The 26,867-nt window shown below is 48.0% G+C and overlaps 1 protein-coding gene across 1 annotated transcript in view; it reads right to left on the bottom strand.

Moving 5' to 3' along the window:
• Positions 1–25,175, bottom strand: part of LOC147082105 (very-long-chain 3-oxoacyl-CoA reductase-like) — a 41,142-nt gene extending 15,967 nt beyond the window's left edge. Inside the window, exons 1-6 of the mRNA XM_085980441.1 lie at positions 24,683–25,175; positions 23,313–23,388; positions 20,637–20,747; positions 18,939–19,006; positions 8,662–8,706; positions 1,962–1,996 (exon numbers count right to left, since the gene is read on the bottom strand). Coding sequence (XP_085836567.1) covers positions 1,962–1,996; positions 8,662–8,706; positions 18,939–19,006; positions 20,637–20,747; positions 23,313–23,388; positions 24,683–24,778 — 431 coding nt within the window. The 5' untranslated portion in view covers positions 24,779–25,175. The remainder of the gene's footprint in view (positions 1–1,961; positions 1,997–8,661; positions 8,707–18,938; positions 19,007–20,636; positions 20,748–23,312; positions 23,389–24,682) is intronic.
• Positions 25,176–26,867: the final 1,692 nt, after the last annotated feature.

Here is a 26,867-nt window from a genome sequence, read left to right as displayed (position 1 = left end):
TGCGCGCGCATCCGGGCGGCCGCTAAACTTTACGCCGGCGCTAACGGGCAACTTAATTTGGGGCGGGGCGCAAACTGCGCTGCGCCCGGGCGCTACACGAATAGCGCCCGAAAATCACTTCTCTTAAGGCGCTAACTGCTGGCGCAAGCAACTGAAAATCTAGCCCAAAGACTTAAATGTATAACTCAAACAGGTCTTTACTGGTTGGAGGTAGGGACTGCACGTAGGTCTTTACTTCATGCCCACAGGCGGGAACTGAGGGGGATCAGTACCCACAGTACTATTTATACCCCTATGGCCAGGAGTGGTACTGCGTATCACTACGCCCTACAAGTAGTGCAGTCCTGTCCATAGGTTCAAGTAGCACACATATTACATACACAACACAAAGTACATTTGGATAATCATCATTTAATAGGACAAAGTCAGCATGGTTTTATGAAGGGAAGTCACGTTTGACAAATTTGCTGGAGTTCTTTGAGGAAGTAACATATAGGGTGGATAAAGGGGAACCAGTGGACGTAGTGTATTTAGACTTCCAAAAGGCATTTGACAAGGTGCCACACAAAAGATTATTGCTTAAGATAAAAAAATCACGGGATTGGGGGTAATATTCTGGCATGGATAGAGGATTGGCTATCTAACAGAAGGCAGAGAGTTGGGATAAATGGTTCATTCTCAGAATGGCAATCAGTAAATAGTGGTGTTCCGCAGGGGTCGGTGCTGGGTCCCCAACTCTTTACAATCTATATTAACGATTTGGAGGAGGGGACCGAGTGTAACATATCAAAGTTTGCAGATGATACTAAGATGGGAGGGAAAGTAGTGAGTGAGGAGGACATAAAAAACCTGCAAGGGGACATAGACAGGCTAAGTAAGTGGGCAGAGATTTGGCAGATGGAATACAATACTGGAAAGTGTGAGGTTATGCACTTTGTCAGGAAAAATCGTAGAGCAAGCTATTATATTAATGGCAAGAAACTTGAAAGTACTGAAGTACAAAGGGATCTAGGGGTCCTGGTGCACGAAACTCAAAAGGTTAGTATGCAGGTGCAGCAAGTGATTAAGAAGGCCAATGGAATGTTGGCTTTCATTGCTAGGGGGATAGAATATAAAAATAGGGAGGTATTGCTTCAGTTGTACAAGGTATTGGTGAGACCGCACCTGGAATACTGCGTACAGTTTTGGTGTCCATACTTAAGAAAAGACATACTTGCTCTCGAGTCAGTACAAAGAAGGTTCACTCGGTTAATCCCGGGGATGAGGGGATGGACATATGAGGAGAGGTTGAGTAGATTGGGACTCTACTCGTTGGAGTTCAGAAGAATGAGAAGCGATCTTATTGAAACATATAAGATTGTGAAGGGGTTGGATCGGGTGGATGCGGGGAGGATGTTCCCGATGATGGGTGAAACTAGAACTAGGGGGCATAGTCTTAGAATAAGGGGCTGCTCTTTCAAAACTGAGATGAGGAGGAACTACTTCACTCAGAGGGTGGTAGGTCCATGGAATATGCTGCCCCAAAAAGCTGTAGAAGCTACATCATTACATAAATTTAAAACAGAAATAGACAGTTTCCTAGAAGTAAAGGGAATTAAGGGTTACGGGGAGCGGGCAGGAATTTGGACATGAGTCTAGGTACGGATCGGTCATGGCCCTGTGGGTAGCGGAGCGGGCCCAGGGGCCGTGTAGCCTGATCCTGCTCCTATTTCGTGTGTCTAATTCTGTTAGATTCAGGAGATGGTTCTGTGATAGTGGATTGGCGGTTAGGATCAGATCAGCCATGATCTTATTGAATGGCGGAGCAGGCTCGAGGGGCCGACTGGTCTACTCCTGCTCCTATTTCTTATGTTCTTATAAACATCAAACTCAACCCCTCACCCCACCTCAGCCTCCCCCAACCCTTCCATGTGTTGCACTTGATAATAAAGTAACTCCCAAGTAATAAGCTGCTACAATACCTTTCCAGCATGTGGGGCAGGACAATTCTGGTCATCTACCAAGGAGGAAAGGGGCACGAGTTAGATACAACACACTCGCGAAAGGAAAAATATTAAGCACTGCCAACTTAACAGTTTTTATTGCATAAGCCGCTGTCTTGATTATTGAAAGCTCACATTTTTTAAATTGCCAACTTATTCTTGACAATAAAGCAACTTCCATTTATATAGCGGCTTTATCGTAGTAAAACATCCCCAAGGTGCTTCACAGGGGCGTTATCAAACAAAACTTGACACATAAGGCGATATTAGGACAAGCGACTAAAAGCTTGGCCAAAGAGGTAGGTTTTAAGGAGCGTCTTAAAGGAGGAGAGAGCGGTAGAGAGGCGGAGAGGTTTAGGGAGGGAATTCCAGAGCTTGAGGCCTCGGCAGCTGAAAGCACGGGCGCCAATGGCGGGATAAAGGAAATCAAGGAGGCACAAGAGGCCAGAACTTTGAGGAGCGCCGAGATCTGAGGGTTTTAGGGCTGGAGGAGATTACAGAGAGGGAGGGACGAGGCCACGGAGAGATTTGAAGACAAGGATGACAATTTTAAGATCGAGGCCGGACTGGGAGCCAATGTAGGTCAGCGAGTACAGGGGTGATGGACAAATGGTGAGAAAAGGCCAGTCAGAAATAAAACGTTACTTGAAACTGACCCAGGAAGATTTGACTAGAGCACTTGAAAAGGAAATTAGGGATTTCAAAAATGTTGTAGAAAAAGACATCTCGAGTATTGAGGACACCAGCAAGTCAGTTCCTTCTATAGGTATGTTAATAGGAAGAGAGTAGTGAAAGTAAATGTGGGCCCATTAGAGGCAGAGACAGGGGAAATTATAATGGAGAATAAAGAAATGGCAGAGACATTAAACAAATACTTTGTATCTGTCTTCACGGTAGAAGACACAAAAAACATTCCGGAAATAATGGGGAACCAAGGGTCTAGAGAGAATGAGGAACTTAAAGAAATCAGAATAATTAAAGACACCATACTGGAGAAATTAATGGGACTAAGTGGCGACAAATCCCCTGGACCTGACGACCTGCATCCTGGGATTTTAAAAGAGGTAGCTGCAGAGATAGTGGATGCACTGGTAATAATCTTCCCGAATTCCCTAGATTCTAGAACAGTCCCCAAAGATTGGTTGGTAGCAAACACAACCCTGCTATTTAAGAAAGGAGGAAGAGAAAAAATGGGGAAGTTTGGCCAGTTAGCCTGACATCAATAGTAGGCAAAATGCTAGAATCTATTATTAGGGACGTGCTAACAGGGCACTTAGAAAATCGTAATATGATTAGGCAGAGTCAACATGGTTTTATGAAAGGGAAATCGTGTTTGACAAATCTGTTAAGAGTTCTTTGAGGATGTAACGAGTAGAATGAATAAGGGGGAACCAGTGGATGTAGTGTATTTGGATTTTCAAAAAGCATTCAATAAAGTGCCACACAAGAGGCTATTACACAAAATTAGGACTCATGATATTGGGGATAATATATTAGAATGGATTGAGGACTGGTTAATGGACAGAAAACAGAGAGTAGGAATAAATGGGACCTTTTCCGGTTGGCAGGCTGTAACTAGTGGGGTGCCGCAAGGATCAGTGCCTGGGCCTCAGCTATTTACAATCTATATTAATGACTTAGATGAAGGGACTGAGTGTAACGTATCCAAGTTTGCTGATGATACAAAATTAGGTGGGAAAGTAAGCTGTGAGGAAGATACAAAGAGGTTGCAGAGAAATATAGACAGGTTGACTGAGTGGGCAAGAACAGGGCAAATGGAATACAATGTGCAGAAGTGTGAAGTTATCCACTTTGGTAGGAAAAACAAAAAAGCAGAATATTTTTTGAATGGTGAGAGACGGGAAATGTTGGCATTCAGAGGGACCTGGGTGTCCTTGTACATGAATCACTGAAAGTTAACATGCAGGTACAGCAAGCAATTAGGAAAGCAAATGGTAGGTTAGCTTTTGTTACAAAGGGATTAGAGTAAAAGAGTAAAGAAGTCTTATTACAAGTATACAGGGCATTGGTGAAGCCACACCTGGAGTACTGTGCAGTTCTGGTCTCCTTACCTAAGGAAAGACATACTTGCCTTAGAGGGAGTGCAACAAAGGTTCACTAGACTGGTTCCTGGGATGAGGGAATTACCCTATGAGGAGATTGAGTAGACTAGGCCTATATTACCTAGAGTTTAGAAGAATGAGAGGTGATCTAATTGAAACATATATAATTTTTAAGGGGCTTGACAGGGTTAATGCTGCGAAAATATTTCCCCTGGCTGGGGAATCTAGAACACGGGGTCACAGTCTCAGAATAAGGGGTCGGCCATTTAGGACTGAGATGAGGAGAAATTTCTTTACTCAAAGGGTTGTGAATCTTTGGAATTCTCTACCCCAGAGAGCTGTGGAGGCTCAGTCGTTGAGTATATTCAAGACAGAGGTTGATAAATTTTTGGGGACTAAGGGAATTCGGGATATGGGAATAGTGCGGGAAGGTGGAGTTCAGGTAGAAGATCACCCATGATCTTGTTGAATGGCAGAGCAGGCATGAAGGGCCAAATGGCCGATTCCTGCTCCTATTTCTTATGTGCTACAGACCACATGCCATTCAATGCCATGAACTCAACACAAGTTACAATATCAATTGTAATTGGGTATTATGTAATGAGAAAGGATTAATTAGCAATCTTGTTGTGCGAGGCCCCTTGGGGAGGAGCGATCATAATATGATAGAATTCTTCATTAAAATGGAGAGTGAAGTAGTTGACTCAGAGACTAGGGTCCTGAATTTAAATAAAGGAAACTACGATGGTATGAGGCACAAGTTGGCTAGGATGGATTGGGTATGAAGGAATAGCCATGATTCAGAGAAATACACGATAATATGAACAGAATTCTGATATTATTAATACAGAATATACTGGGTTTAAAAGTCTAAAGCCTTGGAGACACAGGCTGTAAACAGAAATACAGGCTTCTGAGATAAGATCAGGTGATAACAAAGTTGTAAACAAGCTTTGAAATGGGAATTAGTTAAATATGCTATAACAATGAAAGATTGAAGCAAACCATTGGTGCTTCTGAAAGGTCTACAGTTTGCAATGAACACAATGAGAATTCCCAGTTTAAAGTGTGAAGAGCTAACACGTTGGAACAGAAACATAAACATTAAAGGAAGCATGTGCCTTTGAAAACATGACATCAAGTAAAGAAACATCTGCTGGTCAAATAGCTTTATGTTAAACTTGGAAAACAGGAACCATAAGATTAAATATGCAACCAATTGAGATAGCTAGAAAACAAGTGGCATAGTGGTTAGCACTGTTGCCTCACAGCGCCAGGGACCCGGGTTCGAATCTGGCCTCGGGTGACGGTCTGTGTGGAGTTTGCACATTCTCCCCGTGTTTGCGTGGGTTTCCTCCGGGTGCTCCGGTTTCCTCCCACAGTCCAAAGATGTGCAGGTTAGGTTGATTGGCTATGATAAAATTGACCCTTAGTGTTAGGGGGATTAAATACGTGGGGTTACGGGGATAGGGTGGGATATGTGTAGGGGTTACGGGGATCGGGTGGGATATGCGGCGGTGCAGGCTCGATGGGCCGAAATGGCCTCTATCTGCACTGTAAAAAAAAAAAGTAAACGCACAGTTAAAGTGGTTTTGATTTACACATTGTAAATATAATACCAACAAGGACACTTTGAAGATGTTACTTAAAGGGATGACGGTGGATAGGCAATGGCAAACATTTAAAGATCGTATGGATGAACTACAGAATTTGTTCATCCCTGTTTGGCATAAAAATAAAACAAAAAAGGTGACTCAACCGTGGCTAACAAGGGAAATTAGGGTTAGCATAAGATGCAAGGAAGGGACATATAATTTGGCCAGAAAAAGCAGCAAACCTGAGGATTGGGAGCAGTTTAGGATTCAGCAAAGGAGGACAAAGGGATTAATTAAGAGGGGGAAAATAGATTATGAGAGTAAGCTTGCAGGGAACATAAAAACTGACTGTAAAAGCTTCTATAGATATGTGAAGAGAAAAAGATTGGTGATGTCAAGCGTAGGTCCCTTGCAGTCAGAATCAGGGGAATTTATAGGGACGTGGTAACAGGGCACTTAGAAATGGCAGACCAATTAAATACATACTTTGGTTCTGTCTTCACAAAGGAGGACACAAATAACTTCCCAGAGATGTCGGGGAACATAGGGTCTAATGAGAGGGAGGAATTGAATGAAATCAGTATTTGTAGGGAAATGGTGTTAGGGAAATTGACGGGTTTGAAGGCCGATAAATCCCCAGGGCCTGATAATCTACATCCTAGGGTACTTAAGGAAGTGGCCCTAGAAATAGTAGATGCATTGCTGGTCATCTTCCAAAATTTTATAAACTCTGGAACAGTTCCCATGGATTGGAGGATAGCTAATGTAACCCCACTATTCAAAAAAGGTGATAGAGAGAAAATGGGGAATTATAGACTGGTAAGTCAGACATCGGTAGTGGGGAAAATGCTAGAGTCCATTATAAAAGATGTAATAGCAGAGCACTTGGAAAACAGTGACAGGATCGGACAAAGTCAACATGGATTTACAAAAGGTAAACCATGCTTGACTAATCTACTGGAATTTTTTGAGGATGTAACTGGTAGAATAGATAAGGGAGAACCAGTGGATGTGGTGTATTTGGACTTTCAGAAGGCTTTCGATAAGGTCCCGCATAAGAGATTAGCGTGCAAAGTTAAAGCACACGGGATTGGGGGTAAGGTACTATCTTGGATAGAGAACTGGTTGACAGACAGGAATCAAAGAATTGGAATAAACGGGTCTTTTTCCGAGTGGCAGGCAGTGACTAGTGGGGTACCGCAGGGATCGGTGCAAGGACCCCAGCTATTCACAATATATATAAATGATGTAGACGAAGGAACTAGATGTAATATCTCCAAGTTTGCAGACGACAAAAAGTTGGGTGGGCATGTGTGCTGTGAGGAGGAGGCAGAGAAACTCCAGTATGATTTGGACAGGTTGGGTGATTGGGCAGATGCATGGCAAATGCAGTATAATGTGGATAAATGCGAGGTTATCCACTTCGGTGGCAAAAACAGGAAGGCAGATTATTATCTGAACGGTAATAGATTGGGAAAAGGGGAAGTGCAACGAGACTTGGGTGTCCTTGTGCACCAGTCGCTGAAGGTAAGCATGCAGGTGCAGCAGGTGGTTAAGAAGGCAAATGGTATGTTGGCCTTCGTAGCGAGAGAATTCGAGTAGAGGAGCAAGGATGTCTTGCTGCAGTTGTACAGAGCCTTGCTAAGACCACACCTTGAGTATTGTGTGCAGTTTTGGTCACCTTATCTGAGGAAGGATGTTCTTGTCATGGAGGGAGTGCAGCGAAGATTCACCAGACTGATACCTGGGATGGCAGGTATGACGTATGAGGAGAGATTGGAACGATTAGGCTTATATTCGCTAGAGTTTAGAAGAATGAGAGGGGATCTCATTGAAACTTATAAAATTCTAACAGGACTGGACAGACTAGATGCAGGAAGGATGTTCCCGATGGCGGGGGAGTCCAGAACCAGGGGTCACAGTCTAAGGATAAGGGGTAAGCCATTTAGGACAGAGATGAGGAGGAATTTCTTCACCCAGAGAGTGGTGAACCTGAGGAATTCTCTACCACAGAAGGCAGTGGAGGCCAATTCATTAAATATATTCAAGAAGGAGTTAGATATATTTCTTAAGGCTAAAGGGATCAAGGGATATGGGGAGAAAGCAGGGACAGGGTACTGAATTTGGATGATCAGCCATGATCCCATTAAATGGCGGAACAGGCTCGAGGGGCTGAATGGCCTCCTGCTCCTATCTTCTATGTTTCTATCAACAATTTGTGTCAGCCTTGGCTCAGTTGGTAGCACTCTCGCCTCTGAGTCAGAAGTTTGAGACAGCGCTGCACTGTCAGAAGTGCCGTCTTTCAGATGGGGCGTTAAACCGGGGCCCCGTCTGCTCTCTCAGGTGGATGTAAAAGATCCCACGACACTATTTTGAAGAAAAGCAGGGGGAGTTCTCCCCGGGTGTCCTGGGGCCAATAGTTATCCCTCAACCAACATCGCTAAAAACAGATTATCTGGTCATTATCACATTGCTGTTTGTGGGAGCTTGCTCTGTGCACAATTGGCTGCCACGTTTCCCACATTACAACAGTGACGACAAAAAGTACTTCACTGGCTGTAAAGCGCTTTAGGACGTCCGGTGGTCGTGAAAGGCGCTATATAAATGCGAGTCTTTCTTTCCACAGAACTAAAACTGAAAACAATAGAAGTAGTTCATTTTGCGTAAAATGGATTTCTTAACTCCTTCTCAAATCTTAATCTCTAGTCGTCTAGCAGATGGACAAGCCGAGTAAAAATCGTTTCTCCTCATCTCCCCGTTTTTTTTGACAATTATCTTAAATCGGTATTACTCAGTCACACCTCTCGAAGAGCTCGACTACACTTCAGAAAGTACTTCATTGGCTGTAAAGCGCTTTGGGGTGTCCGGTTGTCGTGAAAGGTGCTGCATAAATGCAAGTCTTTCTTTCTTTTCTTACAGATGTGACACCACAATGCCAATTATATGACCCTCCACAGACAAACGTGGGGACACTGTCCCTTTAATTAAACATACAGTACATCCCAGTATTTGAATGCTCACCATCAGCACAGAAAGGGTATTGCAGTTCATGATATCAAGAATTGCCTGAAATATAAAAGCAAAAAAAAAACATATTTAAAAAGTTCTCTCTGGAAACCTGATTTTACACATCAGTATTTTGTTCCTAATTTTTCTCTCTCCACCCCACCCTGAAGTCACTGACTCCTACTGAGGTACAGTTACATGAGGACCAAGGACCCTCAGGTACCTGGCTGAGTGGCCATTCTCCCATGTGTGAGCCCAGACAATGAGCGTCGGCAGGACAGTTGACCATTTAGCCCAGCCCGATCCTTTCCTCATCAGATATCCGCATATGTACCATTTTCCGCAGGGCTCACTGGACAGTGATCTGGAGCAGGGACCTTGGCCAATATCCTCTCCCTAGCCCAGCCAAGTCCATAGAACGGTTACAGCACAGGAGGGCAGGCATTTAGCCCATCGAGCCCATGCCGGAACTCTGCAAAAGCACTTCAGCTAGTCCCACTCCCCCGCCCTCTCCACATAGCCCTGCAAATGTTTTCCCCTCAGGTACTTATCCAATTCCCTTTTGAAAGCCGTGATTGAGTCTGCCTCCTCCACCCTCTCAGGCAGTGCATTCCCGATCCTAACCACTCACTGCGTAAAAGAGATTTTCCTCATGTCGCCTTTGGTTCTTTTGCCAATCACCTTAAATCTGTGTCCTCTGGTTCTCGACCCTTCTGCCAATGGGAACAGTTTCTCTCTATCTACTCTGTCCAGACCCCTCATAATTTTGAACACCTCTGTCAAATCTCCTCTCAACCTTCTCTGCTCCAAGGAGAACAATCCCAGCTTCTCTAGTCTATCCACGTAACTGAAGTCCCTCATCCCTGGAATCATTATCGTGAATTTTTTCTGCACCCTCTTTAAGGCCTTCACATACTTCCTGAAGTGCGGTGCCCAGAATTGGACACAATACTCCAGTTGAGGCCAAACCAGTGTTTTATAAAGGTTCATCATAACCTCCTTGCTTTTGTACTCTATGGGGGGGATTTTAACTCAGGTGCGGGCTGTTGTCGTGTTATCCGAATTTCGTGTTTCCCACACAAATCTAAATGGATGTGGAAGATTGACGCAATTTTAACTGAATTGGCCAATTGATTTCCAACGTGTGGGAAGCCTTTGCAAATGGGTTTTTCATGACTGAAAGTCCCCTCCAATGACATCATCATTGCTGCTGCATTTAAGGTCCACAGCAAGCCTTGCTTCTTCTGCAGACTGCCAAGCTTCTTGACTGTGCAGTGTGAGGGAGTTGCAGCAAATATGACAAGTGGGAGGGCCAGATCAGCTCCTCGCTTTGACGAGGTGGCACTGCAGGCATTAGTGGATGGGGCTAGGGCCAACAGGGAGGTGCTGTTCCCTTCACCAGGGAGGAAGAGGCCTCCCACTCAGACCAAGGCAGTGTGGATGCAGGTGGCTGAGGAGGTCAACTCCTTGGGAGTCACCCGCAGAACCTGGATACAGTGCAGGAAAAGATTTCATGACCTTCAGCGCACTGGAAAAGTGAGTATGAATTTCCCATCACCCTCAATCTGATCCCCATTGCCTTTCCTCGCCAACACTCAGCTTTAGCAATCTCTTCCTCCACATCCCACTTGACACTGACATCCATGCACCCTTACCCATTCCCTTTCTCTCTATGGTCACATTCACCTAACTATTCGACTATGCAGCCCTCACACTCCCTCTCACTCTGATGCTATGAAAACAACTGACAACACACAGGGAGGGCCCTTGGTCTTGCCACCTCACTCCATCTTTCTCTCCTTCTAAATATCTATGCTACGGAATCTCTACACTCACTCCTTCATTCTCACTCAACCTCCACTTGTCTCCCTCATTGCAGGAAAAGAGAGCTCACAATAAGCAAGAAAGAGCGAGGACAGGAGGAGGGCCACCCTCAGTAGCCCACCTCACCCCCTGGGAGGAGGCGGTCCTGGAGATCGTGGGAGTGGAGGACGATGCGCAAGTGGGGGATGGACAGACGGGTGTATCACAGCAAGCTGGTGACAGAATAGTTTTCCATCTCTCTCATTGACATTGCATGATTCACTGATAATGACTCTGAAGCCCAAACAGATGGACTTATGATCATCTGCAATATGCAATGTGCATGTAACCTTGGCATCACATCTTTGACTCTTTCCTTTACTCCCCCACAGGACCATCACAAGCATCCATCCCCCCTAGCCAGGAAGAAGAGGGTGAGCAGCCAGACTCCTCAGAGGAAGCTGCAACCTCTGAGGGCGCAGCGTCAGCAGAATTCAGCGCACCCAGCACCAGCGCAGACACTCACACCTCGGTGGGACTTTTGGGACGTAGAGTAGTGTTGTCACCTGGTGTATCTCAGCTCACAAGTGAGCATCAGCAGATTGTGGAGACAGGGACAGCAGTGGAGAGTCCTAGTCAGAGGGCGCAGGACTCTGCCAGCTCGGCTCAGCAGCATGTCGACCCTCTGCCTCTGGCTCCATCCATAAGATTAGAGGTGATGGAACTCCAGGCACAGATGCAGGAGTCTCTTGCATATTTTGTCTCGAGGGTCGCTGCGAGTGTGGAGCGAATGGAGGAATCCATAGTGAACATGAGCAGAGCCTTTGTGGAGGCATTGGCGCATGAACACATCAGAAGAACATAAGAACATAAGAAATAGGAGCAGGAGTAGGCCAATCGGCCCCTCGAGCCTGCTCCGCCATTCAATAAGACCATGGCTGATCTGATCCTAACCGCCAATCTACTATCACAGAACCATCTCCTGAATCTAACAGAATTAGACACACGAAATAGGAGCAGGATCAGGCTACACGGCCCCTGGGCCCGCTCCGCTACCCACAGGGCCATGACCGATCCGAACCTAGACTCATGTCCAAATTCCTGCCCGCTCCCCGTAACCCTTAATTCCCTTTACTTCTAGGAAACTGTCTATTTCTGTTTTAAATTTATGTAATGATGTAGCTTCTACAGCTTTTTGGGGCAGCATATTCCATGGACCTACCACCCTCTGAGTGAAGTAGTTCCTCCTCATCTCAGTTTTGAAAGAGCAGCCCCTTATTCTAAGACTATGCCCCCTAGTTCTAGTTTCACCCATCATCGGGAACATCCTCCCCGCATCCACCCGATCCAACCCCTTCACAATCTTATATGTTTCAATAAGATCGCCTCTCATTCTTCTGAACTCCAACGAGTAGAGTCCCAATCTACTCAACCTCTCCTCATATGTCCATCCCCTCATCCCCGGGATTAACCGAGTGAACCTTCTTTGTACTGACTCGAGAGCAAGTATGTCTTTTCTTAAGTATGGACACCAAAACTGTATGCAGTATTCCAGGTGCGGTCTCACCAATACCTTGTACAACTGAAGCAATACCTCCCTATTTTTATATTCTATCCCCCTAGCAATGAAAGCTAACATTCCATTGGCCTTCTTAATCACTTGCTGCACCTGCATACTAACCTTTTGAGTTTCGTGCACCAGGACCCCCAGATCCCTTTGTACTTCAGTACTTTCCAGTTTCTTGCCATTAAGATAATAACTTGCTCTACGATTTTTCCTGCCAAAGTGCATAACCTCACACTTTCCAGTATTGTATTCCATCTGCCAAATCTCTGCCCACTTACTTAGCCTGTCTATGTCCCCTTGCAGGTTTTTTATGTCTTCCTCACTCACTACTTTCCCTCCCATCTTAGTATCATCTGCAAACTTTGATATGTTACACTCGGTCCCCTCCTCCAAATCGTTAATATAGATTGTAAAGAGTTGGGGACCCAGCACTGACCCCTGCGGAACACCACTACTTACTGATTGCTAGTCTGAGAATGAACCATTTATCCCAACTCTCTGCCTTCTGTTAGATAGCCAATCCTCTATCCATGCCAGAATATTACCCCCAATCCCGTGATTTTTTTATCTTAAGCAATAATCTTTTGTGTGGCACCTTGTCAAATGCCTTTTGGAAGTCTAAATACACTACGTCCACTGGTTCCCCTTTATCCACCCTATATGTTACTTCCTCAAAGAACTCCAGCAAATTTGTCAAACGTGACTTCCCCTTCATAAAACCATGCTGACTTTGTCCTATTAAATTATGATTATCCAAATGTCCTGTTACTGTCTCCTTAATAATGGACTCCAATATTTTACCTACCACAGATGTTAGGCTAACCGGTCTATCGTTTCCAGCCTTCTGTCTACTGCCCTTTTTAAATAAGGGCATTACATTAGCAGTTTTCCAGTCTGCCGGGACCTTTGCTGAGTCCAGGGAGTTTTGGAAAATTATTACCAATGCATCCACAATCCCTACCGTCACTTCCCTCAAGACCCTAGGATGTAAGCCATCAGGTCCAGGTGATTTATCCGCCTTGAGTCCCATTATTTTACCGAGTACCACTTCCTTAGTGATTTTGATCGTGTTTAGCTCCTCCCCCCCTATAGCCCCCTGTTTGTCCAGTGTTGGGATATTCTTAGTGTCTTCTACTGTAAAGACTGATACAAAATATTCATTCAGTGTTTTTGCCATCTCCCTATTTCCCACCATTAATTTCCCGGTCTCATCCTCTAAGGGACCAACATTCACTTTAGCCACCCTTTTTCTTTTTATATAACTATAAAAACTCTTACTATCTGTTTTTATATTTTTTGCTAATTTACTTTCATAATCTATCTTCCCTTTCTTAATCAATCTTTTTGTTATTTGTTGCTGTCTTTTAAAGTTTTCGCAATCCTCTATCCTCCCACTAGATTTGGCTACCTTATATGCCCTTGTTTTTAGTCGAATACTATCCTTAATTTCTTTACTTAGCCACAGATGGCTGTCTTTTCTTTTACACCCTTTTCTTCTCAGTGGAATATATTTTTTTTGGAAGTTGTAAAATAACTCCTTAAATGTACACCACTGATCATGTATCGTCTTACCCTTTAATCTATTTTCCCAATCCACTCTACTCAATTCCGCTCTCATACCTTCATAGTCTCCTTTATTCAAGCTTAGCACGCTTGTTTGAGATCCAACCTTCTCACCATCTAATTGAATATGGAATTCAACCATGTTATGGTCACTCATTCCAAGGGGATCCTTTACTAGGACATTTTTAATTAATCCTGTCTCGTTACACAGGACCAGATCTAAGGTTGCTTGCCCCCTGGTCGGTTCAGTTACATACTGTTCAAGAAACCCATCCCTAATACACTCAATTAACTCATCCTCAAGGCAGCCCTGCCCAATTTGATTTGTCCAATTAATATGATAGTTAAAATCCCCCATAATTATAGATGCTCCCTTATTACAAGCCTCAACTATTTCCTGATTGATACTCCGTCCAACAGAGTTGCAACTGTTGCTCCATGGAATGGATGGCTACCTCCGTGGAAAGGATTGCTACCTCCGTGGTAAGGCTGGCTACTGTAGAGGAGAGGATGGCTACGGCCATGGAGGAGCTTAGTCGCCGGGGTATGGAAAACATGGTCATTGTTCAGAATAGAATGACATCTCTTGAGGAGCGATGGGCATCTATTGAACAGAGAAACCAGACCTTCATGGAATTCCTTCTGAGTAGGACTGCCATTGCAGATACGGGTCCCCATGGCCCCCCTGATGTGCAGCAAGGTGCTCTCCAGCCTCTTCCAGGCACTGGCCCCTTCTGGCCTGTGCAGCTTCAGGTGGGTGAGCAGCAGCCTGGCGCTCCTGCTGCTGCTGATGTTGCTGGTGCTGCTGTTGTTCCTGGTTCTGCTGCTGCCACGGTTGGTGCTCAAGCTCCTCTAATTCCCAGATGGGAACGAAATAAATGGCTCCCATGCTTCTGGTATATGCCTCCGTTGAGGAAGCGCTGAGTGAAGGTGGCGAGAGGGGTTTCCCAGGAGGTCACACTGGAGATGGGTGTGAGGCTCCAACCTTCCAGAGGTGTGGTTAAGCCTTCTAAAAGTTGCCCCAGACCTGAGACCACTAAGTCCTGCCACCTGCAAATGATGGCTGATCAAATCTCTTTAATGGTTGACCTGCAGTTGATAGTCAGCAATCCAATAGTGCTCCTGCCAGGTTTCACCATCGTGTTTCCCACCAGGCGTGTTTTACGTGGGAAAAGGGTTAAATTTGCAAGGGCCTGTTAAAATAGGATTATAGAGGCCATTTAGTGGTTATTAAGGGCTTTAAAGAACAGTGCCGCCTGTTGGATGCGGGACGGAGTCGGGACCATCAGACACACCTGAGTTAAAATTGCTCGGAGACAGGAACCAGGCCGGGGGGGGGGGGGGGGGGGGGGGGTCCCGCCCACCTGTTTTTGCGATTTTAACCCCTCCAAGCCCGACTCCATGGCTCAATGAAAATCGAGCCCTGTGCCTCTATTTATGAAGCCCAGGATCCCGTAAGCTTTTTTAACCGCTTTCTCAACCTGCCCTGCCACCTTCAATGATTTGTGCACATATACCCCCAGGTCTCTCTGTTCATGCACCCCCCTTAGGATTGTACCCTTTAGTTTATATTGCCTCGCCTCGCTCTTCCTACCAAAATGTATCACTTCGCACTTTTCTGCATTAAATTTCATCTGCCACGTGTTTGCCCATTCCCCCAGCCTGTCCATGTCTTCTTGCAGTCTATCACTATCCTCCTCACTGTCCACTATACCTCCAAGTTTTGTGTCAGCGGCTAATTTTGAGATTGAGCACAGGCCAGGGGGTTTGAGCCTGAGGTTTCCATGCACCACAGTCAGAAATAACGTTTCCATTAATCCTAATTCTTCGTGACTCTTCTACACGAGGTGCCCTGATGGCGAAATGCCCGTTTGTAAATGGGACGTGCCTTGCTTTTTGAAAGCACGGGTAAGACATGCTGTTATACACAAGAACAGGAGCATTATGCCTGCATCACACAGTGCAGTATTCTGCTGCCAAAGTTCAGTCAACACTGAAGTGGAACAGACACGGAGAGATTTGTTAACCAGATTTAGCACAGCCTAAGTGTGCAAGATCTCACCCAGTACATAACTTGCAATGCATCGACGATCTTGTAGCACATTCTGACCCTTTCACCAAAGGCCTCAGGCTCAGTTGGGTTGCCAACTATGGTTGGATGTATTCCTGGAAGTTTCATCATATCACCTCCTGCCATGAACCTCCCTCCGCCCCCGCCCCCCTCCAAACACCCGCCCAGTCAAACAGCCTTTTTTCCCCCCTCTCCAATATTTTTATATTTTATAAACAAAAGTGTCCAAAGAAAATGAAAAAAAAACGCACAATATTTTTTATGTCCCTATGATTTTTCTTCTCCCCAGTTTGCTGGCAGCAGTGCCCAGGAGATTAAATTCCTGGAGAACACTCCAGGAAGAGAGTGTTTGAAGACCAGGACCTCAAACCCGGCACCAAGCTCATGGTTTACAGAGCAGCAGTGATACCCGCCCTCCTGTATGCCTCAGAGACATGGACCATGTACAGCAGGCACCTCAAAGCACTGGAGAGGTACCACCAACGCTGCCTCCGCAAGATCCTGCACATCCGTTGGCAGGATAGGCGCACCAACGTCAGTGTTCTTGCTCAGGCCCACATCCCCAGCATCGAAGCTCTGACCACGCTCGATCAGCTCCGATGGACGGGTCACATTGTCCGCATGCCCGATACGAGACTCCCCAAACAAGCACTCTACTCGGTGCTCTGACACGGCAAGAGAGCCCCAGGCGGGCAGAGGAAACGCTTGAAGGACACCATCAAAGCCTCCTTGAAAAAGTGTAACATCCCCACCGACACCTGGGAATCCCTGGCCCAAGACCGCACAAAGTGGAGGAGAAGCACCCGGGAAGGCGCTGAACACCTCGAGTCTCTTCGCCGGGAGCAAGCGGAAGCCAAGCGCAGGCAGCGCAAGTAGCGCACGTCAACCCAAGCACCCCACCCACCCGCCCCTTCAACCACCGTCTGCCCCACCTGCGACAGAGACTGTAGGTCCCGCATTGGACTCATCAGTCACCTGAGAACTCATTTTTAATGTGGAAGGAAGTTATCCTCGGTTCCGAGGGACTGCCTAAGAATTCCTGGAGACTCCAGGTCAGTCCTGGACGGTTGGCAACCCAAGGCCCAGCCCCAGAAGAGCACTCCTTACCGCACCAAAGCTACAATTTTTCATTTCACACTCGCATTCTTTGGCAGCTGAGCCAGGTCCTGCTTTGTGCTGTGGACCACTGGGAAATGGATCAGTAAATGCTCCAAACTCGTTTCATGTTTGCCCTTTATATCCAGTGTCAGATTATACCCTTCACGGTAAATTTGACTGAATCTAAAGTGACCAAATGTACCGACAAGCTTTGAGGGCAAGAGACGGCTTGGCTACAACATTTGTAAAATAAATGATGCGCTTGCAAGCTGTTTTGTTTTCTCTCCAAAAAGATAAGTGTTGTGTATGTAACCTGTTCCACCTTAAGAGAGCTTAAGCCTGTTCCACCTTAAGAGATGTACTACTTTCTCAGGCTGCTGTAGACGTAATACCGGGGGTGAACACACCGGTATATAAGCACTGTGCAGTAATCTTGTATTCAGAATAGTCCCTACCTCCAACCAGTAAAGACCTGTTTTTGATTGTTATTAATTAGTCTGTGTCTTAATTAACTAGATTACTGCACAGTGCTTATATACCGGTGTGTTCACCCCCGGTATTACGTCTACAGCAGCCTGAGAAAGTAGTACATCTCTTAAGGTGGAACAGGCTTAAGCTCTCTTAAGGTGGAACAGGTTACATACACAACAATAAGATCCTGAAAATTCAGTGAGAACCAGGAGTCAACAACCTTCAGGTGCAAAAACAACGACTCTCTCCCACCCTTGAATGATCTTGGTTAACTAAGCATCAAAACAAATGAGAAAACAACACTCATCACACAGTTCAGGACATGAATGCTGTGGGCGAGCTGCCAAGTTTTGGGGTATAAAAGGTGCTGTAAAATGACCACTCGCGGCTGCAGTTGAGGGCAACGTGGTCAGTTGCCAGCTAAAGTCATACGTCCAGTCATCGCTGAATTGACCTCTCACTGGTGTTAGTACGTGTATGGTTTCTTATGATCACTTGAGCTTAAAGCAAATGATTAAGATCCGTGCGTACTTAGTAAAGGATTTGAGCATGGTTGTCATTCCATGCGTGCTTGCTTCTAACAGGTAAATAATTTGAGTACGGGTTGTATATTTTTTTAAATTCGTTTTTATGGGACGTGGGCCTCGCTGGCAAAGCCAGCATTTACTGCCCATCCCTAATTGCCCTCGATAAGGTGGTGGTGAGCCTCCTTCTTGAACCGCTGCAGTCCGTGTGGTGAAGGTGCTCCCACAGTGCTGTTAGGGAGGGAGTTCCAGGATTTTGACTCAGCGACGATGAAGGAACGGCCGATATACTTCCAAGTCAGGATGGTGTGTGACTTGGAGGGGAACTTGGAGGTGGTGGTGTTCCCATCCGCCTGCTACCCTTGTCCTTCTAGATGGTAGAGGTCGCGGGTTTGGGAGGTGCTGCCGAAGAAGCCTTGGCGAGTTGCTGCAGTGCATCTTGTAGATGGTACACACTGCAGACACGGTGCGCCGGCGGTGGAGGGAGTGAATGTTTAAGGTGGTGGATAGGGTGCCGATCAAGTGGGCTGGATGGTGTCGAGCTTCTTGAGTGCTGTTGGAGCTGCTCTCATCCAGGCAAGTGGAGAGTACTCCATCACACTCCTTACTTGTGCCTTGTGGATGGTAGAAAGGCTTTGGGAAGTCAGGAGGTGAGACATTCGCCGCAGAATACCCAGCCTCTGACTTTGGGTACTTGTAACCGCTTGCTGATTTTAGGTAAAGAATAGTTTACCCTGAAATCTTTGTCTCGAGTTGTCTGTTCCACGGGTCTGAACTCTATAAACTGTCAATCTGAATGTCTTAACAGAGGAGACTTTTATTCCAACACCTGACTCCCTGAGGGGAATGCTCTGTCTGGCTGCGGAAACCAGTCCACCAACGAGCATGACTTAGAGAAGGAGAGTGGGAGGGGAAGGAGGCAGGTTCTGAGAGCAAAATGCACCCCGACTTCTCCCTGGAATCGAGAGAAATTGAACATAAAATGAATCGATAGAGTTAGATGGAGAGGGGTGGGAGGAGGCTCGTGTGGAGCATAAACACCGGCATGGACAGGTTTGGCCGAACGACCTGTTTCTGTTCCACAGCTTCGATGTAATTCTATGAACTGTGGACCAGACTGATCTTGGACTGAATAATGGGCCAGATAATTGCACTATGTAACACAAAATCTAAGAGAATGTGTAATGTACTACACCTTATCGACATCAGCAACATCAAGAAAATAACATGGAAGCACTTCGTACGTCTTTCCAACATTGTTAACTGCAACACAGAAAATCACAATTAGAACAGAACCACATCAACAAATGTTCAGTTCAGTAGCCCAACTCCCCAGGGCCCTGTGTTACTGACTGTATCTCTACTGATGTTAATGCAGCTCCCTCACACTGTCACTCAGTAACCCCTCTCCCCCAGCGCCCTGTTTCACTGACTGTATCTCTACTGATGTTAATCCAGCTCCCTCAGTCACTCAGTAACCCCTCTCTGTGTTACTGACTGTATCTCTACTGATGTTAATCCAACTCTCTCACACTGTCACTCAGTAACCCCTCTCCCCCAGCGCCCTGTGTTACTGACTGTAACTCTACTGATGTTAATGCAGCTCCCTCACACTGTCACTCAGTAACCCCTCTCCCCCAGCGCCCTGTATCACTGACTGTATCTCTACTGATGTTAATGCAGCTCCCTCACACTGTCACTCAGTAACCCCTCTCCCCCAGCACCCTGTGTCACTGACTGTATCTCTACTGATGTTAATCCAGCTCCCTCAGTCACTCAGTAACCCCTCTCTGTGTTACTGACTGTATCTCTACTGATGTTAATCCAACTCTCTCACACTGTCACTCAGTAACTCCTCCCCCAGCGCCCTGTTACTGACTGTATCTCTACTGATGTTATTCCAGCTCCCTCACAGTCACTCAGTAACTCCTCCCCCAGCGCCCTGTGTTACTGACTGTATCTCTACTAATGTTAATGCAGCTCCCTCACACTGTCACTCAGTAAACCCTCTCCCTCAGCGCCCTGTGTCACTGACTGTATCTCTACTGATGTTAATCCAACTCCCTCACAGTCACTCAGTAACTCCTCCCCCAGCGCCGTGTTATTTACTGACTGTATCTCTACTGATGTTAATTGAGCTCCCTCACACTGTCACTCAGTAACCCCTCTCCCCCAGCGCCCTGTGTTACTGACTGTATCTCTACTGATGTTAATCCAGCTCCCTCACACTGTCACTCAGTAACCCCTCTCCCCCAGCACCCTGTGTTACTGACTGTATCTCTACTGATGTTAATCTGGCTCCCTCACACTGTCACTCAGTAACCCCTCTCCCCCAGCACCCTGTGTTACTGACTGTATCTCTACTGATGTTAATCTGGCTCCCTCACACTGTCACTCAGTAACCCCTCTCCCCCAGCACCCTGTGTTACTGACTGTATCTCCACTGATGTTAATCCAGCTCCCTCACAGTCACTCAGTAACTCCTCCCCCAGCGCCGTGTTATTTACTGACTGTATCTCTAGTTAATCCATTTCTGTAACAGGCTGCCAACATACTGTACTAAAAATAACCATAAGATATTGAAGAATCAATGTTGTGGAGTAGAACAAAATAAGTTTGAATTGATGATCATTCTGTGTAATGATTTGATGAATGCTTTCTGATGGTGAACACCTCCCGTCTTTTAAAACACCTGAATTAGATTTTTTAACACCAGTAACCCTTTCCTCCGCTCTTTGATTTTTCTTACGTTTCCTTACTCCCGCGTGTGCAAGCGCATCTGGAACAACGCTCTCCTTATTGTTATACCTGGATTTTCCCTGCCGGGCAGCGGGAATCCTGTAAAAATGAGAAAGTTGGTCAAATCCAAACCTTGGGAACGAGATGGAATTACCCAGGATCCCAATGTTCAGGTCCTTCAGCGCTGCCTCGATCGGTCCGTAGATCTCGGCGCCAGACGAGAAGTCGGCCTGAATAATCTTGGTTTTCTTGCCTTGCTGCTGCTCTGCAATCACCCAGAGAGGAACAAGTCATCATCTCACAGCCCGAATAACTTCCAGAATCACTCGACATGTCCTCTCACCCAAACAGGTTTCACAGAATGATACACAGCACAGAAAGAGGCCATTCGGCCCATCGTGCCTGTGCCGGCTCTTTGAAAGAGCTCTCCGATTAGTCCCACTCCCCCCTGCTCTTTCCCCATAGCCCTGCAAATATTAACATTTCCATTTCCCTTCTGAAAGTTACTATTGAATCTGCTTACACCGCCCTTTCAGGCAGCGCGTTCCAGATCACAACAACTCGCTGCGTAATAAAAATCCCCTCTTGTCGCCTCTGGTTGTTTTGCCGATTATCTTAAATCTGTGTCCTCTGGTTACCGACCCTCCTGCCACTGGAAACAGTTGCTCCTTATTTACCCTATCAAAACCCTTCATGATTTTGAACACCTCTATTAAATCTCCCCTTAACCTGCTCTGCTCTAAGGAGAACAATCCCAGCCAGCTTCTCCACTCTCTCCACATCACTGAAGTCCCTCATCCCTGGTACCATTCCGGTAAATCTCCTCTGCACCCTCTCCAAGGCCTTGACATCCTTCCTAAAGTGCGGTGCCCAGAATTGGACACAATACTCCAGCTGGGGCCTAACTGGGTTTGTATCACGGGGCCCGATTTACGATGGGCATCATTTTAAAACAGAGCAGCTTTTTCCCAGCCCAACGCAGGAATGTCTGGTGTTGCCTTTGGGTGGGATGTTTGGATTGTGGGTCGGGCGAAGTGACTGAAGAGATGGAGCTTCTCACCCAACTAGCTTTGGGCCAAATAGTCCCATTTCGGAGTGGCTTGTGAGATATTTAAAAATGTAAATTTTAACACCAAAAGCAACAGTTTTCCGTTCCCACTTTGCGTCCTTGTCTCATGATGGGGTTTACTGAGGTTTCCACTGAATTTTCAACAGCTGTGAGACAGCGAGTGGTGGATGTGCTGCTTCCTCTCAACGAGATTTGAAACTCTTGTTTCCACCTGTCTCTCGTCGCATTGTGCCCAAGGATCTGCCCGCCTCTCCCAGAGACATTGGCCCTCGCTGGGGTACTCTCCCACTGATGCCAGCTGCCTTGGGTGCTTTGCCCAAAAAGGCCATTCTTCCTTCATATGAGAGAGTGCAGGCAATGTGTGCTAGTAGGCTATTCGACAGAGAGGGCCATCACAACTGAGCCAGCTCCTCACCAGGCGCACTTTCAAGCAGTGCGCATTGGATAGCGAACAGCAGGAGGAAGCCTGGTTGATTTTTTACCCCTCCGTAACCCAGGGACACTAAGGCCAATTGTAACCGCCAACAGGCAATCATTAGTTGTGATATCATCTCTTATGTAATTCAACAACAACATCTAGTATTTATATAGCGCCTTTAAAATGTCCCAAGGCGCTTCACAGGAGCGTTACAAAACAAAATTTGAACCGAGCCACATAAGGAGATATTAGGACAGGTGACCAAAAGCTTCGTCAAAGAGGCCAGTTTTAAGGAGCGTCTTAAAGGAGGAGAGAGAGGTAGAGAGGCGGAGAGGTTTAGGGAGGGAATTCCAGAGCTCGGGGCCCAGGCAGTTGAAGGCACGGCCGCCAATGGTGGAACAATGAAAATCGGGGGGATGCTCAAGAGGCCAGAATTAGAGGAGGGTTGTGGGTCATAAAGACTATGGCCTAGAAATTCAGTGGCCTGCGCCACCAGTTTGCGCCCAAAGAGGCCACTCAGAGGCTTTAGCGCCACTGGCCGCAACCACCGCGATATTTAGCGGGGCGCTAATGGCGGCGTTAGCCTGTAGCGCTGCGCCGCCACCAATGACGTCATCGGTGTGCGCAGCGCCCCGCTACCACCCCGAACGCCATATTAGGTCACGACCGCCTCCTCAGCGCCGGCCGCAAATAGCGACCGGTACACAGGGGCCAACCTGTGCCGGTAGTGGCGCTAGTTAAGGTGGAGGTGCGGCCGGCCGCTTTTTCGGCGGCCGCCTGCCCGCACCTCCGTCCCCGGCCTCCTACACACACCCCCCCCCCCCCCCGCGGCATTGCCGGCTGTTTCCCCGAGAGCCCGGCACTTCTCCTTGGTGCCGGGCTCATTTGCCGGCACTCGCGAGCGGGGATCGCGCTGTTGCAGGCACCTCCCCCTTAACAGTGGGAGGAAGGCCTGCAGTACCGCAGCGTGCCGTGCCGCAGCGGGTGGCGCTGCGGCACTTTGCGCGCCGATATTCAGTTTCAGCGCCCCAAGCGGGGCGCGGGAAGCCTCGTTTAGCGGCCCGCTTCCATTTGGGGCGCAGAAACTGAATATCCCGCTGGCGCAAGTGGCTCCGCGCGCAGCGGTAATTCCGGCACCCAGGCGAGCTGGGCGCCCCAAACTGAATTTTTAGCCCTATGTCCCCAAGTGTAGTAGACACAGGGTCACTGACCTACTGATGCAGCACCTGTGCCTCTACAGGGTCTATGCAGTGGGATTATTTTTGCATTGCTCTAGCAAAGAGCCGGCGTAGACGCGATGGGCTGAACAACCTCCCTCTGTGGGAATCTTCTGTGGTTCTTACCTATCTCCTTTGCTGTGGCTCTCAGCTTCTCCAACGACCGGCTGATCAGCACCACATTGAGCCCCCTTCTTGCCAACTGGGAATCAAGAAAAGAAATGCATTAATCCAGTGCCCCACTGGTGTGGTAAGGGCCAAGCTGAGCACCACACCAGCAGTGTATACCAGTGAGAGGGAAGATCCTGCTGTAATCAGATATTGCAATGCAATGTTCCATTAGAAGAAAAGGAGGCGCTCCCTAGTAGCTGGTAGCACTGCCCCAGTGTGGTACTGAGGCACATAGACCAGAAAGATCTCAGATACAATCTCGGGTCTCTGCTGAAGTAGCTGATCTTGGCCAGGGCATTATCTGGGGCACTATAATTGTCCTCAGTACCCTTGGGAGGAGGGATGGGAATTCAGCCAGGCTTCCCATTCTCAATCACTGTCCGGGGTTCATCTTCGGTGTGATGCCTTCACAACGGAATAGCCTGCTGATGCCCTCTGTCTCGGCTCAGCTATGAAGTACTGGAGGATGGCCGTTGACAGTGAACCTGTACCCGAGCAGGACTCAGCTCCTTCAGGAGAGGCTGGAGAGAAAGTTGGGGGAAAAAAGCTGAATATCTTAGAAATAATACAAGAACTTGGGCTATTAGCATAGTAAAACATCCCAGGGCGCTTCACAGGAGCGATTATCAAACAAAATTTGCCACCGAGCCACATAAGGAGATATTAGGACAGGTGCCCAAAAGCTGGGTCACAGAGGTAGGTTTTAAGGCGTAGAGGTTTAGGGAGGGAATTCCAGAGCCTACACAGCTGAAGGCATGGCCATCAATGGTGGGGCAAAGGAAATCAGGGAGGCACAAGAAGCCAGTTGGAGGAACATAGAAATCTCAGAGGGTTGTGGGGCTGGAGGATGCTGCAGAGATATGGGTGGGGTGGGCGTTGGGGGGCGAGGTGATGGGAAGGATTTGAACACAAGGATGAGAATTTTAAAATCGAGGCGTTGCTGGACCGGGAGCAGGTCGGCGAGCACAGGGGTAATGGGTGAACGGGACTTGGTGCAATTTAGGATACGGGAATGAGAGTTTTGGATGAACTCAAGTTTGGGCAAAGTGGGAGGTCGGCCGGGAGACCATTGGAACGCTCGAGTCTGGAGGTAACAAAAGCATGGATGCAAATATTTGCAAACATAACCAAGATTGTCTCTGTAATAATTCAATTACAATATAGACAGTAAAGAGCAGCGGGGGAGGTGGGGGGGGGGGGCAGTGGGATTAATTGGATAGCTCTACCAAAGAGCCGGCACACGCACAATGGGCCAAATGGCCTCCTTCTGTGCTGCATCATTCTATGAATATAGACAGCAACTCAAAGGCAGAGATCTGTATTACCTCATGAGCGTAGGCTTTTCCAATCCCAGCGGTTGCACCTGTTACAACTAGAAAAAGTAACTGATTAAAAATCCATTTTACTGACGTATAATTCATTTATGATTCACTATACTTTCCTCTCTTACTGAATTCCATCTCCCCACCTCATGTGCACTTTCCTCTGATCTTCCGAAACTTCCACACACTGACCGACATGCTTGGTCTTCTCCCTCTCCATCGACATCAGGCTGAATCCAAGACAGTTTCCGGCTCGCTAACAACCCATTATCTCGTGATGGCGGCGTTCCTCACCGCTCTCTACATTCGCTTCCTTCTACGAACTTTGGCCTAGAAATTCAGTATAGCCACTTTTGGGGCGGTAAAGTCGGGCGGCCGCTAAAGTTTGCGCCCGCCGGAAAGTGGAGGCCACTTCGCCGATATTCAGTAGCTTTGGCCAACGAGTTTGCTCGAGCGCTGAAACTGGCGTTGCACGGCTATCTTTAGGCGCTAAGCCGGCGGTGCAGACTGATACCGCCGAGGCCGGGCGCAGCGCAGGTGCGGTCATGTCTTGATTGACAGCAGACACCCTGGCGCCGGCCAGCTCTTAAAGGGGGAAGGGTCGACTTGGTCTGCTGCCACGCCCTGGATACTGCAGCCCTCCAGCTAGGCCTAAACACTGCTGCTGGAGAGAAATAGCGCCAGGAAGGATGCAGAGGGCCCGTGAGCGAGCGCAGCGCTTCTCTGCCCATGATTTAAAGGTGCTGGTTAGGGCTTTGGAGAGGAGACGCCATATCTTGTTCCCGGACAGTGGCAAGAAGCCTGCCACCAGGGTGTACAGGAGAGCCTGGAGGGATATCGCCCAGAGGGTCACAGCCAACAGCGATGTCCCCAGGACTGGTGTCCAATGCCGGAAAAAGTTTAACGACCTCACTCGGATTGTCAGGGTGAGTACCCTTTCCAGTGTCCTCCTCATCCTTGCATGTGCACCTCACGTTATGGGCAAAGGGACCTCAAAGCCCTAATGGCCAGCCCTCATCCAGCAGCTATGGCACTGGCATGAACATCAATTGCACTTTCTGCACGTTACACACTGGCCAAGCTATTCCACCATGGGAGGCAGTGCATACAGCAACAGGGCACCACACTGGCCAAGCTATTCGACCATGGGAGGCAGTGCATACAGCAACAGGGCACCACACTGGCCAAGCTATTCGACCATGGGAGGCAGTGCACACAACAACAGGGCACCACACTGGCCAAGCTATTCGACCATGGGAGGCAGTGCACACAACAACAGGGCACCACACTGTACTTAGAGGCCGTCCTTTCTCTTGCAGGCCAAGCTGGCCCAGAATCTGAGGAGCCGGACTGTCACCGGTGGAGGCCGTCCCCAGTTCCAGCAGCTCAGTGACCTGGAGGAGCGCGTGGGTCGACTCATGGGTGGCCGGCTGATTGGCCCCGTTGCATGTGGAGATGCCGACCCTGTGCTGGGCCCCAATGGTAAGGACATGACCTTTTGGACCTCTCTCGTTCCCCTTGCGCTTCAGATCTACATCCTTTGCCACTGTCCGACCAATGCGCTGAATGCCACCACTCATGCCTCCCTCGCTGACGCCCTGTCCTCACTCTAAAGCTACTCTTGTGCCTTCCTGCTTTCAGCTGGTGAGGAGGAGGTCCCTGAAGCTGCCAGTGACAGTCCCTCGGAAGAGGAGGACGAGGAGGAGCAAGAGGAAGGCGGCCCCTCGGGGGAACCCTCATCCGCGCCAGGGGATGGCAATGGAGGGGACACGTCTTCCCTGGAGGAGAGGCAGGGGGAAGTGTTGCAGGGGGGTGTAGCTCCTGTGCCCAGTGGCGTCGAGCCACGCGGGAAGGGTCGGGCAGCTCGGCTGCCTTCTCCCCAGAGGGGGGAAGTGTTGCAGGGGAGTGTAGTTGCTGGGCCCAGTGGCGTCCAGCCATGCGGGAAGGGTCGGCCAGCTCGGCGGCCTTCTCCCCAGAGGGAGAGTCCGGCCTCCAGTCCAGAGACGGTCCTCGCCCAGGAGGTGCGCCTCCTCGATCAAATGTCCGCGGACTCGGATCGCCGGCACACCGAGTTCATGGGGGTTGTGGCACGGTTGCCTGAGGCCATCGAGTCCCTGGCTCATAGTGTGTCCGATTTCGGGGCCTCACAGGCCAGGGGTTTCGAACATCTCGGGGCAGCACAGGCCAG

The sequence above is a fragment of the Somniosus microcephalus genome, unplaced genomic scaffold, assembly GCF_052327205.1.
Source record: "Somniosus microcephalus isolate GS21.2 unplaced genomic scaffold, FLI_Smic_1.0 scaffold172, whole genome shotgun sequence".
NCBI classification, from domain to species: domain Eukaryota; kingdom Metazoa; phylum Chordata; class Chondrichthyes; order Squaliformes; family Somniosidae; genus Somniosus; species Somniosus microcephalus.
Note: the sequence above shows the minus strand (reverse complement) of the source record. Positions and strands in the feature narration are given on the sequence as shown.